General features: G+C 42.4%; 1 protein-coding gene across 1 annotated transcript in view; it reads left to right on the plus strand.

The window, feature by feature from the left end:
* LOC120039524 (zinc finger protein 271-like) overlaps window positions 1-15,544 on the plus strand; it is a gene marked incomplete at its 3' end in the record, with an annotated part of 57,045 nt that extends 41,501 nt beyond the window's left edge. Inside the window, exon 4 of the mRNA XM_038984932.1 lies at window positions 15,254-15,544. Within this exon, the coding sequence (XP_038840860.1) occupies window positions 15,254-15,544 (291 nt within the window). The remainder of the gene's footprint in view (window positions 1-15,253) is intronic.
* Window positions 15,545-16,905: the final 1,361 nt, after the last annotated feature.

Consider the following 16,905-nt stretch of genomic DNA (forward strand, 5'->3'; position numbering starts at 1 on the left):
ATGCACTGAAACAGTCTAAACAGCTTGAATGTTTAGGCCATGTCGCCTAGCAAGCTACTGAAGTGACTGACTCGCTGTTGTTGTTGAAGTGTCCCGTCCACTAGATTATACGTCACACTGGAAGCATCGTCATCAGCTGACTGGAGTGGGTAACGCAGTCTAAGGAAATGTTTATTTTATTTCCTGACAAAAAAAAATATTTTTAAAATGTATTTAATTAAATAATAATATTATATTGATACGTCCAAAGGAAAGCATGTGTTGATTGATTAGTGAAGATGTGTAATGAATGAGAATTTAAACTTTACATCTAACGCTGCATTTAAGGCAATGTCATATTCATTCAGTCAAACAAACGCTCTGCAGCGTCTGGTTTAACAGTGATCTACGTTCTATGAAAGCAGCTGGGAACAAACTGGAGAATAGCTAGAGGAAAACAACGCTAACTGTGCATCCCCAGGCCCTGGTATATCACCAGACTGCATACAAACCTAACTGCATCCCCAGGCCCTGGTATATCACCAGACTGTACAAACCTAACTGCATCCATAGTCCCTGGTATATCACCAGACTGCATACAAACCTAACTGCATCCATAGTCCCTGGTATATCACCAGACTGCATACAAACCTAACTGCATCCCCAGTCCCTGGTATATCACCAGACTGCATACAAACCTAACTGCATCCCCAGTCCCTGGTATATCACCAGACTGCATACAAACCTAACTGCATCCCCAGTCCCTGGTATATCACCAGACTACATACAAACCTAACTGCATCCCCAGTCCCTGGTATATCACCAGACTACATACAAACCTAACTGCATCCCCAGTCCCTGGTATATCACCAGACTGTACAAACCTAACTACATCCCCAGTCCCTGGTATATCACCAGACTGTATACAAACCTAACTACATGCATAGTCCCTGGTATATCACCAGACTGCATACAAACCTAACTGCATGCATAGTCCCTGGTATATCACCAGACTGCATACAAACCTAACTGCATCCATAGTCCCTGGTATATCACCAGACTGCATACAAACCTAACTGCATGCATAGTCCCTGGTATATCACCAGACTGCATACAAACCTAACTGCATCCCCAGTCCCTGGTATATCACCAGACTGCATACACACCTAACTGCATCCATAGTCCCTGGTATATCACCAGACTGCATACCAACCTAACTGCATGCATAGTCCCTGGTATATCACCAGACTGCATACAAACCTAACTGCATCCCCTGTCCCTGGTATATCACCAGACTGCATACAAACCTAACTGCATGCCCAGACCCTGGTATATCATCAGACTGCATACAAACCTAACTGCATCCATAGTCCCTGGTATATCACCAGACTGCATACAAACCTAACTACATCCCCAGTCCCTGGTATATCACCAGACTGCAAACAAACCTAACTGCATGCCCAGACCCTGGTATATCATCAGACTGCATACAAACCTAACTGCATCCATAGTCCCTGGTATATCACCAGACTGCATACAAACCTAACTACATCCCCAGTCCCTGGTATATCACCAGACTGCAAACAAACCTAACTGCATGCCCAGACCCTGGTATATCATCAGACTGCATACAAACCTAACTGCATGCATAGTCCCTGGTATATCACCAGACTGCATACAAACCTAACTACATCCCCAGTCCCTGGTATATCACCAGACTGCTGTGACGACCCTCCCACTCTGTCTGCAGAATTATTTCTCTTTGCTCTTGTTTTCCTTAATAGGATGTCGGTGGGCGGAGCCGGGAGGGTCTTCAGTGAAATGGGACACACCTGGGCTCGGGTGTGTCCCAGGATAAATGCACCTCTTCCCCAGTCATTGAGGAGACTCTCTCCATGCAGACACAGACAGATTTTGGTTGTTTGAGCTCGGGTGTGTCCCAGGATAAATGCACCTCTTCCCCAGTCATTGAGGAGACTCTCTCCATGCAGACACAGACAGATTTTGGTTGTTTGAGCTCGGGTGTGTCCCAGGGTAAATGCACCTCTTCCCCAGTCATTGAGGAGACTCTCTCCATGCAGACACAGACAGATTTTGGTTGTTTGGGCTCTGGTATGTCCCAGGATAAATGCACCTCTTCCCCAGTCGTTGAGGAGACTCTCTCCATGCAGACACAGACAGATTTTGGTTGTTTGCGTTGGCACCTTTCAACACCCCTCATTATCACATGTAAACACGTGACCAATCACTTACACTACTGACTAAACACACAGCAGTGTTAATTGTATTTACTTTACTTCAGTTAATAAATATATTTTGTTATTCTTTATCTCCACGTTGTCTCACTTTTTGTCACGGTCTTCGAGCCGGTTCGTGACACTATGGTCAGCAAGCTGGAGCACAACTAATGGAGACCAGTTAGAACCCAACTAACAAAACCCAACTAAAACATGACTGCAGATCAAAAGAGACATACAGAATGATGGCAGGGAAAATCCCCAACATCCAAAATAGATAGATTCCATGATGGTGAAACAAAGCTTCCTGAAGCATTGACGCTTTCCAGCCAATAGTCTCAAAAATAGGTTCATTACTCAAGGCTTTGAGCAACACAGAATTTAGAACAGATAAATTATTATAGATGACATCCCACACCGTAGCAGCATAGCCTTTATGTCATTATTATAGATGACATCCCACACCGTAGCACGTAGCAGCATAGCCTTTATGTCATTATTATAGATGACATCCCACACCGTAGCAGCATAGCCTTTATGTCATTATTATAGATGACATCCCACACCGTAGCACGTAGCAGCATAGCCTTTATGTCATTTATGTCATGAAGTCACACGCCGTAGCAGCGTAGCCATTATGTCATATATTAAACCACTGGCCGTGTTTGAGAGCATCAAATCCATGCTGCATTGTGGGTAAATGGTGACTGGCTGACTGATTTATAAATAATAATGAGTAGTTCTTTATGATGTAAGGTGATTTGTAGATCAGTCAGTCGCCTGCAGTGTCGAACCAGCCCAATACCAAACCAATCAGGTGGTTGTTCGATGAAACGAAGCTTCAGACGTCATTGATCACGTGCTGCTGATAAAGTGATACAGGCATCAACACAAAAAAAGTTTACTGCTTTCAATGCAATGATTCAATTCAATTCAATGATACCTCCGGTATCAAACATAACATCCATATCGAAAAGTTGACAAAACAAAAAGGAGCAAGCAGGTTGATTTCCTCTGTCATTTTGAGCCCACGGCAAGAAGGCACCAGAGCCCACCGTGCTAACGGGTTCCCACTAGATAACACAACCACACAGTTCATGAAAAGCATGAGGTGAAGCTTGAGCTAGATATCAACCTATCGAGCTAGTGTGACCTTCCTGGTCTCTCAAGTCAGTGAGTCAACACAGGAAGGAGCAATGGATGGATAGTTCATTTATTTCCAAAGCTGCAATGATGGGACACACACAGTATGGATGAATGATCAGTAGTGACGGGATATAAATAGCACTCCCACAGCATTTCTCCATTAATCTGCCCTATAATATTCGAACAAAAAAACTATTGAAATGTCTATCAAAGTCATTGTGATCGTATAGTGGATTTAACAATTCCTACTAATTCCTAATTTACTATAATAAAATGAATACATTGTTTCCATGTGTCTCATATTCACTACATCAGAATAAACTGTCATCCATTTTACTATCAAAATATATCAAATGAACCTGAAGATTTACTCAATGTCCCCCTCTGGTGGCGAAGAAGTATAACACACCTAAACTAACAAGAACCGTGCTAATAAATTGTCTGGTGTTCATGAGTTTATAAAACATATACTTTATACATTTGTCATAAATGACCTGCATTGATGAGACACACAGTGTGGATGAACGATCAGTAGTCGAAAGGGTAAAAATAGCACTCCTAAAGAAGATGCATTTTCCAGTTAGATACCAACTTGAAAGAGGGAACTTTAGCATAAAACCCACATGGAAAACTGAGATTCGGCAAATAACATATAAAGAGAGGCTTATTTGACGCCAAACCAACAACAGTAGTTACTAAAACATAAATTGCTAATGTATGATTTAAAAGGTGGATTTTATGATGTAATGTCAACTTTATATATTTCTATCCCGGGACTATTCAATTTTGAACTCACCCACAGAGCAATTCTCCATAAATCTGCTGTGGATTACCCAGAATCCCGAAATAAATTAATACATATGTGATAATTCAAAAACATAACTGGTTGTGCTTATAGGGAACCAGATCGTGAACACAACTAAGTTACTAAGTCTTTAACCACACTGTATTGTTACACTGGTGAGTAAAAACTCATGCTTCCTACACTAACTTTTTGTCTGAACATTATAATATATATTTTACGTCACACTAGCGTCATTGTCTTAAAGTCGCACATCTCCATCGTAGTCAGAGGTTCAGACTGAGCGTTACCCACTCCAGTCAGCAGATGGCGGTGTGCGATTTTAAGGCAATGCGGTTAGTGTGACGTATAATCTAGTGGACGGAACGCAATGCTGTTAGTGTGACGTATAATCTAGTGGACGGAACGCTTCTTTCAGCAGCAGCAACAGTTAGTCCGCCACCTCTGTAGCTTGCTAGACAAAATAGCCGAACCAATAAAGCTCTTTAGACGCTTTAGTGTATATTAGCCACTGTGTTTTAAACCCTCGTCTGTCGTCTAGTTAGTAAGTTATATTATTTAATTTCATATTTACGGTGTTGTTGTTATTATTCAGCTGGCGGGCTGGTTAAGTTAGCATTAGCCTAGCCAGCTAACATCTCCGACCATGAGTTCACTAAATTACTCTCTTCCTGGTGAAGAAGAGACGGTCTGCTGGACGGAGAAAGAAGCTCTCATCAAAGAGGAGGAGGAAGAGAAGGATGTTACAATACAAAAACAAGTAGAGGGTGAGGTTGTTGCCCTGAAAGAAGAAGAGAAAGACGTTTCAGTGAAAGAAGAGGAAGACGTTACAGTGAAAGAAGAGGCGTTCAGAGTGAAAGAGGAGGAGGGTGTTACAGTAAAAGATGAGGAGGATTCAGTTTTTGAAGTGAAAGCGCAGGATGGGGAGAGTACGGTCTCATCGGAAGAAGAGGAGGAAGAAACGGGATATCTGGACCCGATTTCCCAAACGCAATTTAAGGCATCCAGTGGTTCTAAAGATGAACTTAGCCATAAGATGGTTTTGAGAAACCGGGCCGTGATTACCACTGGTAAGTACTGTCTTAAATACAGAGGTACAAACTCTGCAGTTGTTGAACTGATGTTTGGTGTTAAAGGGGAAATCTGCAATTGCTACATCCATATTTTGACTTTTAAATGATTTATTTATAGCCATTGATTCTTGGAGAATATAACACATGCCTCATGAGCTTAGTTAAACTGTTGTACCCCATCAGAACCCCAAATAAGCTTTTTTTACTCCAATGTTTAGAAACAATGTATATCAACAGCCTCAACATGGTTAAAACTATAATGTTGATATCATGGATGGTCAGTCCTTTCATCCATAGGTCTGTCTATGAATTTGAGAGTAGTTAAATGTCTCCAGGCCCATCATCATCTTATTACCAAAACAGTGGTGGAATGACTGCTTTGTTATTGTTTCAACTTCAGATTGGTTGATTGATGTGTGGCTTTTTTAAAGAGACAACCTAGTATTTAAACAGCAACAAAATGGCTGCCAAGAGACTTGGTTTGGTAAACAGCTGAGGGATGGGGCTGGAGAAATGTAACCACTCTCAAATTCATAGAGAAAGCTATTGTAGCAACCCTAACTCAACACCTAGCGACCTCGTCAAGAAGTTCAGACATCTTGGTGTAACAGTTATAAGGTGTTGGCTTGACAGTCGCTGGACCCAGGTTTGAGTCCAGCTCAGGGCTACCCCATGAATTCACTACACTATGAATACAAGGACTGGCCATGCATGATGTCATAATGATAGTTTAACCAGATTTCTAGGCTATATATTATATTCTAGAATTCATCCATGATGTCATAGTGATAGTTTAACCAGGTTTCTAGGCTATATAGTATATTCTAGAATTGCCAGTGAAGATTTCCTGTGAAGGCAAATTATTAGAGCTGTTGATAAGTCATTGTATAATATTCAGCCAATTTTTTGTCATGCCTTTACATTAAAGGCAAGACATACCTAGAAGCAATTACATTCATGAATTGGTTTGAAACCTTTGTTTTAAACCCTTCTCAAAGTTGGTGCCTTGATGGATTTGTAAAAAATGGTTTATCATGAAACACTGTTTTTTAAATTTATTTAAATGTAACCCTTATTTCAGTTAAGTCAGTTAAGAACAAATTCTTATTTACAATGACTGCCTACCCCGGAAGACGCTGGGCCAATTGTGCGCCGCCCTATGGGACTCCCAATCACGGCCGGTTGTGATACAGTCTGGATTTGATCCAGGGTGTCTGTAGTGGCGCCTCAAGCACTGAGATGCAGTGTCCGCTGCGCCACTCGGGAGCCCCAAAATCATGTTCTAGTGCTGTCCCCAACTAAAATACATCTTGGTCAACCAAGAGTCATCTGTTCTTTCTACCAATCGCCCCATGTGTTTTTATAAAATCTGTATGTACTGAACTTGTCTGATGCTTTAAGCACGCTGTTTGATTAAATAAATTATACACACAAATGACTAGAGGGAGCCGGTCGTCAACATAACCCGACTAGAGGGAGCCGGTCGTCAATACAACCCCCGGTCGTCAACACAACCCGACCGGAGGGAGCCGGTCGTCAACACAACCCGACCGGAGGGAGCCGGTCGTCAACACAACCTGACTAGAGGGAGCCGGTCGTCAACACAACCCGACCAGAGGGAGCTGGTCGTCAACATAATCTAACCAGAGGGAGCCGGTCGTCAACACAACCTGACCAGAGGGAGCCGGTCGTCAACATAACCTGACCAGAGGGAGCCGGTCGTCAACATAACCTGACCAGAGGGAGCCGGTCGTCAACATAACCTGACCAGAGGGAGCCGGTCGTCAACATAACCCGACTAGAGGGAGCCGGTCGTCAATACAACCCCCGGTTGTCAGCATAACCCGACCAGAGGGAGCCGGTCGTCAACATAACCCGACTAGAGGGAGCCGGTCGTCAATACAACCCCCGGTCGTCAACACAACCCGACCGGAGGGAGCCGGTCTTCAACACAACCTGACCAGAGGGAGCCGGTCGTCAACATAACCTGACCAGAGGGAGCCGGTCGTCAACATAACCCGACTAGAGGGAGCCGGTCGTCAATACAACCCCCGGTTGTCAGCATAACCCGACCAGAGGGAGCCGGTCGTCAACATAACCCGACTAGAGGGAGCCGGTCGTCAATACAACCCCCGGTCGTCAACACAACCCGACCGGAGGGAGCCGGTCTTCAACACAACCTGACTAGAGGGAGCCGGTCGTCAACACAACCCGACCAGAGGGAGCCGGTCGTCAACATAACCCGACCAGAGGGAGCCGGTCGTCAACATAATCTAACCAGGGGGAGCCGGTCGTCAACACAACCTGACCAGAGGGAGCCGGTCGTCAACACAACCTGACCAGAGGGAGCCGGTCGTCAACATAACCTGACCAGAGGGAGCCGGTCGTCAACATAATCTAACCAGAGGGAGCCGGTCGTCAACACAACCCGACCAGAGGGAGCCGGTCGTCAACATAACCTGACCAGAGGGAGCCGGTCGTCAACATAACCTGACCAGAGGGAGCCGGTCGTCAACATAACCCGACTAGAGGGAGCCGGTCGTCAATACAACCCCCGGTTGTCAGCATAACCCGACCAGAGGGAGCCGGTCGTCAACATAACCCGACCAGAGGGAGCCCCCCTCTGCTGCTGGACTTCGTAAATTCTGCCGTTCTGCTCCTGAAGTTTGCAGCAATAGACTAATAGACTACAGATAGATAGACTACTAGACTAGTAATAGACTACACCAGCAGTCGGCAACCTTTTCCAGTTGGAGTGCCAATTTATCTGACCATTTCTACTGATCTGGTGCCAGTTATGATTTTCATATGTACATTTTACTGGAACAGTTTCATTTAATTTATAATAGTATCTCAAAATGATTGTCTGTGATTAATCTACATTCTATCAAAAGGAAAATTATACAAATCTAAAAGTAACTTTTATTGACATTGCCAACTATGTAAAGATAGCCTACATAAAGCCAACAAATAAAAACATTGCATTCTGCAGGTAGAAAATATCCTGATAGAAATAAATGTCCTAGAAATCACATTGGCAGCACATGGCCTGTCTACAACAAACTTGAAACATTGTATCAACTATCAACTGGGTCAGGAAACTCGGATAGCAAGCTTGCAACATTGTATAAAATATTCTAGGCCGTCAGTTTCCTGCTCCAGTGAGTTCTGGACAGACACAGCTGTAGGCTATTTGTGCAATGGATAAGAAGTAATCAAGTATTTTATGACATTTCCACTGGATCAGAGCATTACATTTTTCCCTTTTTATGCCGAGTGGTTATCGGAAGGGCGAGAGCTGGAAATATTTTACGAAAATACTTTGAGGAACTATTGTCATTCGCAATTGATTTTGATTAGACTTTGTTTACTTGCTGTTTGGAGGTGAAGAAAAAATGTATTTGAGAAGCTCAGCAACTCATTAGTGGTGCAGCGTTATGACAATCAGAAATACTATTGGACATCCCCAAATGGGCACAGTTATAAACCTACATTTGTGTGCAGGCCAGATAGATTAATCCTACTTCTATATGGGTAATCAGGTGTGCGTCCTTACTCAACATTGACAGGAGTGTTTCAAACAAAACACAATTAATAAATTGACAAAACTGCTGCATCTTGTATGGTCAGGTCTGGGTGGTCTGCCAGGGGCCGTTTCATTTAGTATCCGTTTGGGTCGGTTGGGGAATGATTTTATTTCCCCATAGTATGTTGTACCGAAGTTGACCAACTGAAAGGGAGTGTAACTTTATGACTATTGTTGGATTCGGGCTAAACTTTGAACATTGAGATATTAAAGACATGATAGGTCAGACGCAGAGTATATAAAGGAGTGAGATCTGTAGAAAGACAGTGGCTGTGGAATGTGCTTGGTGGATGGGAGGAGATCACAGGATTGCTTTAGGGGAAGCGGATGGACATCTGTGGATTAGGCGAAAGAGGGGTTGAGGACAGGAGGTCAGGTAAGATCCCCTGAAGGGAGTAATACGGGTTTAGTATCCTGTTATCGTCTTCCTGTCGACCCAGAAGATGTAAGGATTGGAGAGAAGGAGGGGTGTCCAAAGTGGGGTATATATACTTGTGATGGTGAGAACATGTTTTTGTTTGAATTATAGCTGTAACGACCCTTTGGGAATAATTAAACTTGGTTAAACTTCTCTCGTGTCCGTGAGTTATTTATTCTGAAAAATTAGAACCTAACACTATACCTAGTTTTCCCTGAAGAAGGGAAACGAGGGGAAACACCTGTTTGGCCACACCCCTTCCTGGGTCGGTGAAGAGTGGTGTTAAATTTAAGGAATAAATCCGAGCCTCACAATCATCGACAGTGGAAGGCGGAGCTTCCAGCGAGGCGTGAATTTAACCTTTACAGCCCAGGCGTTCCGCTAGCGGAACTCCTCCCACATTCCACTGAAAAGGCAGAGCGCGAAATTCAAAAAATATTTTTTAGAAATATTTAACTTTCACACATTAACAAGTCCAATACAGCAAATGAAAGATACACATCTTGTGAATCCAGTCAACATGTCCGATTTTTAAAAATGTTTTACAGCGAAAACAGCACGTATATTTGTTAGCTCACCACCAAATACAAAGAAGGACAGACATTTTTCATAGCACAGGTAGCATGCACAAAGCCAACCTAACTAACCAAGAACCAACCAAACTAACCAAGAAACAACTTCCTCAGATGACAGTCTTATAACATGTTACACAATAAATCTATGTTTTGTTCGAAAAATGTGCATATTTGAGGTATAAATCAGTTTTACATTGCAGCTACCATCACAGCTACCGTCAAAAATAGCACCGAAGCAGCCAGAGTAATTATAGAGACCAATGTGGAATACCTAAATACTCATCATAAAACATTTCTGAAAAATGCATCGTGTACAGCAAATGAAAGACAAGCATCTTGTGAATCCAGCCAATATTTCAGATTTTTTAAGTGTTTTACAGCAAACACAATATAGCATTATATTAGCTTACTACAATAGCCTACACACAACCGCATTCATTCATCAAGGCACGTTAGCAATAGGCACGTTAGCAATAGGCACGTTAGCGTTAGCGAATAAACCAGCAAAAGATATCAATTTTCACTAACCTTCATAAACCTTCCTCAGATGACAGTCCTATAACATCAGGTTATACATACACTTATGCTTTGTTCGAAAATGTGCATATTTAGAGCTGAAATCAGTGGTTATACATTATGCTAACGTAGCTTCCTTTTCCCAGAATGTGCGGATATTTCTATTAGACTCTCACCTATTCTGACCAAATAGCTATTCATAAACATTACAAAAAAATACATGTTGTATAGGAAATGATAGATCCATTAGTTCTTAATGCAATCGCAGTGTTAGAATTCTAAAAATATCTTAATTACGACATAAGGCTTATGTTATAGCGAGAGAGTGTCCAAAACCGGGGCGCAAAACTACTAGTATACAGTTCGACAGATATATGAAATAGCATCATAAAATGTTTCTTACTTTTGGTGATCTTCCATCAGAATGTTGGACAAGGGGTCCTTTGTCCAGAACAGTCGTTGTTTGGATTTAGAACATCGTTTTTCCCTCTTGAATTAGCAAGCACACTGGCTAAGTGGCGCTAAGCTATCCTTTCTGAAAAAAGGCACACAACGCAACACGCCTAACGTCCCGAATACATTTCAAAAATCTAATAAAACTATATTGAAAAAACATACTTTACGATGATATTGTGACGTATCAAATAAAATCAAAGCCGGAGATAGTAGTCGCCTATAACGACGGCTTTTCAAAAGGCAATTCCAGGTCCATCTGCGCGCTCTCCAGAAAACAGGAAATGGATGACTCGTCGTGCCAAGAGGATATATTCCACCTCAGACCAAGATAAACATTTCCTTTTTTCTCTCACTTCCTCTTGACATCCAGGGGAAGGTGTATGATGTGCATGTATACTCATACGTATCATGCCCATTTATAGGCAGGCCCTTGAACAGAGCATCATTTTCAGACTTTCCACTTCCTGGTCAGAAAGTGTGCTGCCAAATGAGTTCTGTTTTACTCACAGACAAAATTCAAACGGTTTTAGAAATTAGAGTGTTTTCTATCCAATAGTAATAATAATATGCATATTGTACGAGCAAGAATAGAGTACGAGGCCGTTTAAATTGGGCACGTTTTTCCCCCAAAGTGTAAATAGCGCCCTCTATCCTCATCAGGTTAACCTGTTATGGCTGCAAGGGGCAGTATTGAGTAGCCTGATAATATGTGTCCATTTCAAACGGCCTCGTACTCAATTCTTGCTCGTACAATATGCATATTATTATTACTATTGGATAGAAAACACTCTCTAGTTTCTAAAACCGTTTTAATTATTTCTCTGAGTGAAACAGAACTCATTCTGCAGCACTTTTCCTGAGCCGGAAGTTCAAAGTCTGAAATCGATGCTCTCTTCCTCCTCCTGCCTATACATGGGCATGACATGTAAGAGTCTACATACACTTCATTCGCCTTCCTCTGGGTGTCAAGAAGGCTGTGAGAGAGAAATGAGGTGATTATCTCGATCTGGGATGGAATAAATCCTCTTGGAATGACGTGTACCCCATTTCCGGTACTCTGAATTGCGCCATTTGGACAGTGGGATTGCCTTTTCTTTTGCTGACGTTATAGGTGACTATTATTTCCGGCTTTGATTTTATTTGATACATGTCACCATATCATCGTAAAGTATGTTTTTTCAATATAGTTTCATCAGATTATTTAAAAAATTTGTGAGTTTTGCCGTGTTCCGTTGTCTTCCGTTTGTTTACATGGAGAGATCCGTGGAACCCGGCTAGCGCGCTTGCTAAATGAAGAGAGAAAGTTGCCATTCTGAATCCAAACAATGACTATTCTGGACCAAGGACACCTTGTTCAACATTCTGACGGAAGATCACCAAAAGTAAGAAACATTTTATGATGCTATTTCTAATATCTGTCGTGCATGTGAACTGGTCGTCGGCGCCCAAGTGTTTCTGGCTATTGTGGCTACGCTAATATAGCGCTACATTTTGTTTTCGCTGTAAAACATTTAATAAATCGGAAATATTGTCTGGAATCACAAGATGCCTGTCTTTCAATTGCTGTACACTATGTATTTTTCAGAAATGTTTTATGATGAGTAATTAGGTATTTGACGTTGGTGTCTGTAAATATTATTGCTGCTTTCGGTGCAATTTCTGATTGTAGCTGAAATGTAAACTATGATTTATACCTGAAATATGCACATTTTTCGAAAAACATATGCTATACAATAAATATGTTATCAGACTGTCATCTGATGAGGTTGTTTCTTGGTTAGTGGCTATTTATATCTTTATTTGGTCGAAATTGTGATAGCTACTGATGGAGTGAAAAACGGATGGAGTAAGAAAAGTGTTGTCTTTTGCTAACGTGGTTAGCTAATAGATTTACATATTGTGTCTTCCCTGTAAAACATTTTAAAAATCGGACATGTTGGCTTGATTCACAAGATGTATACCTTTCATCTGGTGTCTTGGACTTGTTAATGTGTGAAAGTAAAATATTTTAAAAATATATATTTTGAATTTCGCGCCCTGCACTTGAGCTGGATGTTGTCATAAGTGTACCGGTGTCGGGCTGCAGCCCAAACAGGTTAAATGTGCTGACAACAAAATCACACAAAAATTATGAATGGAAATCAAATTTATCAACCCATGGAGGTCTGGATTTGGAGTCACACTCAAAATTAAAGTGGAAAACCACACTACAGGCTGATCCAACTTTGATGTAATGTCCTTAAAACAAGTCAAAATGAGGCTCAGTAGTGTGTGTGGCCTCCACGTGCCTGTATGACCTCCCTACAACGCCTGGGCAGGCTCCTGATGAGGTGGCGGATGGTCTCCTGAGGGATCTCCTCCCAGACCTGGACTAAAGCATCCACCAACTCCTGGACAGTCTGTGGTGCAACGTGGCATTGGTGGATGGAGCGAGACATGATGTCCCAGATGTGCTCAATTGGCTTCAGGTCTGGGGAACGGGCGGGCCAGTACATAGCATCAATGCCTTCCTCTTGCAGGAACTGCTGACACACTCCAGCCACATGAGGTCTAGCATTGTCTTGCATTAGGAGGAACCCAGGGCCAACCGCACCAGCATATGGTCTCACAAGGGGTCTGAGGATCTCATCTCGGTACCTAATGGCAGTCAGGCTACCTCTGGCGAGCACATGGAGGGCTGTGCGGCCCCACAAAGAAATGCCACCCCACACCATGACTGACCCACCGCCAAACCGGTCATGCTGGAGGATGTTGCAGGCAGCAGAACGTTCTCCACGGCGTCTCCAGACTGTCACGTCTGTCACATGTGCTCAGTGTGAACCTGCTTTCATCTGTGAAGAGCACAGGGCGCCAGTGGCGAATTTGCCAATCTTGGTGTTCTCTGGCAAATGCCAAACGTCCTGTACGGTATTGGGCTGTAAACACAACCCCCACCTGTGGACGTCGGGCCCTCATACCACCCTTATTGAGTCTGTTTCTGACCATTTGAGCAGACACATGCACATTTGTGGCCTGCTGGAGGTCATTTTGCAGGGCTCTGGCAGTGCTCCTCCTTGCACAAAGGCGGAGGTAGCGGTCCTGCTGCTGGGTTGTTGCCCTCCTACGGCCTCCTCCACGTCTCCTGACGTACTGGCCTGTCTCCTGGTAGCGCCTCCATGCTCTGGACACTACGCTGACAGACACAGCAAACCTTCTTGCCACAGCTCGCATTGATGTGCCATCCTGGATGAGCTGCACTACCCACTTGTGTGGGTTGTAGACTCCGTCTCATGCTACCACTAGAGTGAGAGCACCGCCAGCATTCAAAAGTGACCAAAACATCAGCCAGGAAGCATAGGAACTGAGAAGTGGTCTGTGGTCACCACCTGCAGAACCACTCCTTTATTGGGGGTGTCTTGCTAATTGCCTATAATTTCCACCTGTTGTCTATTCCATTTGCACAACAGCATGTGCAATTTATTGTCAATCAGTGTTGCTTCCTAAGTGGACAGTTTGATTTCATAGAAGTGTGATTGACTTGGAGTTACATTGTGTTGTTTAATGTGAGTTTCCTTGAGTAGCACTCCTGATCTTGCGCTGTTATATTCAGAATACATTGTGTAAAACTAAAAACTTTGTTCACCATTTTTGTTCCAGGCAGATATACTACATCCATAACTAGCGGTTTCTGCAATCAAATTGTGTGTGCATCGCCCTCGTGCTTCAATTTTAGCACAGAACACAGAAAGGGGCCTTTTTTGGAGACCAAAGGTTGTCTGGTGTGGCACACTGCTTAGGTCTTGACTGTCTTAAGACAATTGTAAAATAATTTAACAGACATCAATTGTTGTACAACTGCATGGGTATGCTCTGGGCATCACCTTTTACCTAAAATAAACAGTGGATTTCTGCTGTTGTGGGCCTTTAACCGTCTGACTTTGTTGTTCACACAGGAGAGATACGGGACTATCGTGGATCCTCTGGGGAGCCTCAACAACAACATGATGCTGAAGAGGCAGAGAAGAGTCTCTCCACATCAGAACACCTCAAGAAACACCAATGGAGACCCACAGGGAAGAAATCTCACTGCTGCTCTGACTGTGGGAAGAGATTCACCTCATCAGGCATTAAAATTCATCAGAGAATCCACACAGGAGCGAAACCTTATAGCTGTGATCAATGTGGGAAGAGTTTCGGTCAATCTGGAGTGCTGACAGTGCACAGGAGAATACACACAGGAGAGAAATCTTACAGCTGTGATCAATGTGGGAAGAGTTTTGGTCAATCTGGAGAGCTGACAGTGCACAAGAGAATACACACAGGAGAGAAACCTTACAGCTGTGATCAATGTGGGAAGAGTTTTGGTCAATCTGGAGAGCTGACAGTGCACAAGAGAATACACACAGGAGAGAAACCTTACAGCTGTGATCAATGTGGGAAGAGTTTTGTTCGATCTTGCCATCTGGTATCACACCAGAGAATACACACAGGAGAGAAACCTTATAGCTGTGGTCAATGTGGGAAGAGTTTTTCTTCTTCAGGCTATCTAACTATACACCATAGAACACACACAGGAGAGAAACCTTATAGCTGTGGTCAATGTGGGAAGAGTTTTAGTCAATCTGGAGATCTGACAGTGCACCAGAGAATACACACAGGAGAGAAACCTTATAGCTGTGGTCAATGTGGGAAGAGTTTTAGTCAATCTGGAGATCTGACAGTGCACCAGAGAATACACACAGGAGAGAAACCTTATAGCTGTGGTCAATGTGGGAAGAGTTTTGTTCGATCTGGCCATCTGGTATCACACCAGAGAATACACACAGGAGAGAAACCTTATAGCTGTGGTCAATGTGGAAAGAGTTTTTCTTCTTCAGGCTATCTAACTATACACCATAGAACACACACAGGAGAGAAACCTTATAGCTGTGGTCAATGTGGGAAGAGTTTTAGTCAATCTGGAGATCTGACAGTGCACCAGAGAACACACACAGGAGAGAAACCTCTTAGCTGTGACCAGAGATAATCTGATAAAAGATCTCTGATCAAGTATCAGAAAATGTATATATGAAGGAGTTGTTTCATGATATCAATGAATTAATGTCACAATGTAGAATGTTTTAACATTGTAGTAGGAGTATTTTAATGTCTCAATGTAGAATGTTTTAATATATAGTATATTAATATACTCTCCAGTAAGTCAGTCAGAATGTCACAATGTAGAACCCTAAACGTTTTCCAATTGATTTCAACATGATATGGATATTAGCCTCAGGGGGAAATCCAGGCTCTGAATTGAAAGAGTACTATACGTCCAATTTGTAAGTCGCTCTGGATAAGAGCGTCTGCTAAATGACTTAAATGTAAATGTAAATTTATGTGATTTAACACAAAGTGACTAACAAAAAAAGAGTTGTCCTCTAACCAGTGATGTACACATTATTCCCAGAATCAACTGATTTCAACATAATATCGATGAGTTATGACAAATAAGTGTTGTGTTCCTTTGTTTAGCGACCCCTACATTTAAATGCATCACTCCAATATGTAGCTGACTGTCTTCTGCAGGTTGTCCTCTAACCAGTGAGCTAAAATATATCTCTCATTTCCATGTTTTTCTTTTGTTGTGTTAGTTTCAACAGCACGTACAACCTGATTTCCCCCCTAATCGATATCCGTGATTTATTGCTACTTGTCAAAACAACAGTGTTTTTGGTGCTTGTGCAGTTTATAAGGAGCTTGTTTTAAAAAAAGACAATTATTGTGGCAGATGTTTGTGTATATACCACATGTTAGGTTTTCAATTTATCCCAAACTGTTTCTGCATATTGATTATTGATTTGGACACGTTAAAACTGTGTTTTGACATTGGGGCTATCCCACCTAGCAAAATGTAATTGAAAAGCCGTTGAAAATAATACTATGCAATCAAATATTTCATATTAACATTTCATGTAACATTTAGTAATGAAAATTATTCATGCAACCAACTGACAGTTTTTTGGGTACAATTATATTGACATTGTTGCCCTGTTTTTAGAATATCAGGGTTCATTTTCACATGTGCCAAACGTAATGTACTAGAGCATGACATTGGGTACTGGGCCCCGATCCAACAACATGCCTATTGAGTGAACC

The sequence above is a fragment of the Salvelinus namaycush genome, unplaced genomic scaffold, assembly GCF_016432855.1.
Source record: "Salvelinus namaycush isolate Seneca unplaced genomic scaffold, SaNama_1.0 Scaffold277, whole genome shotgun sequence".
Lineage (NCBI taxonomy): Eukaryota > Metazoa > Chordata > Actinopteri > Salmoniformes > Salmonidae > Salvelinus > Salvelinus namaycush.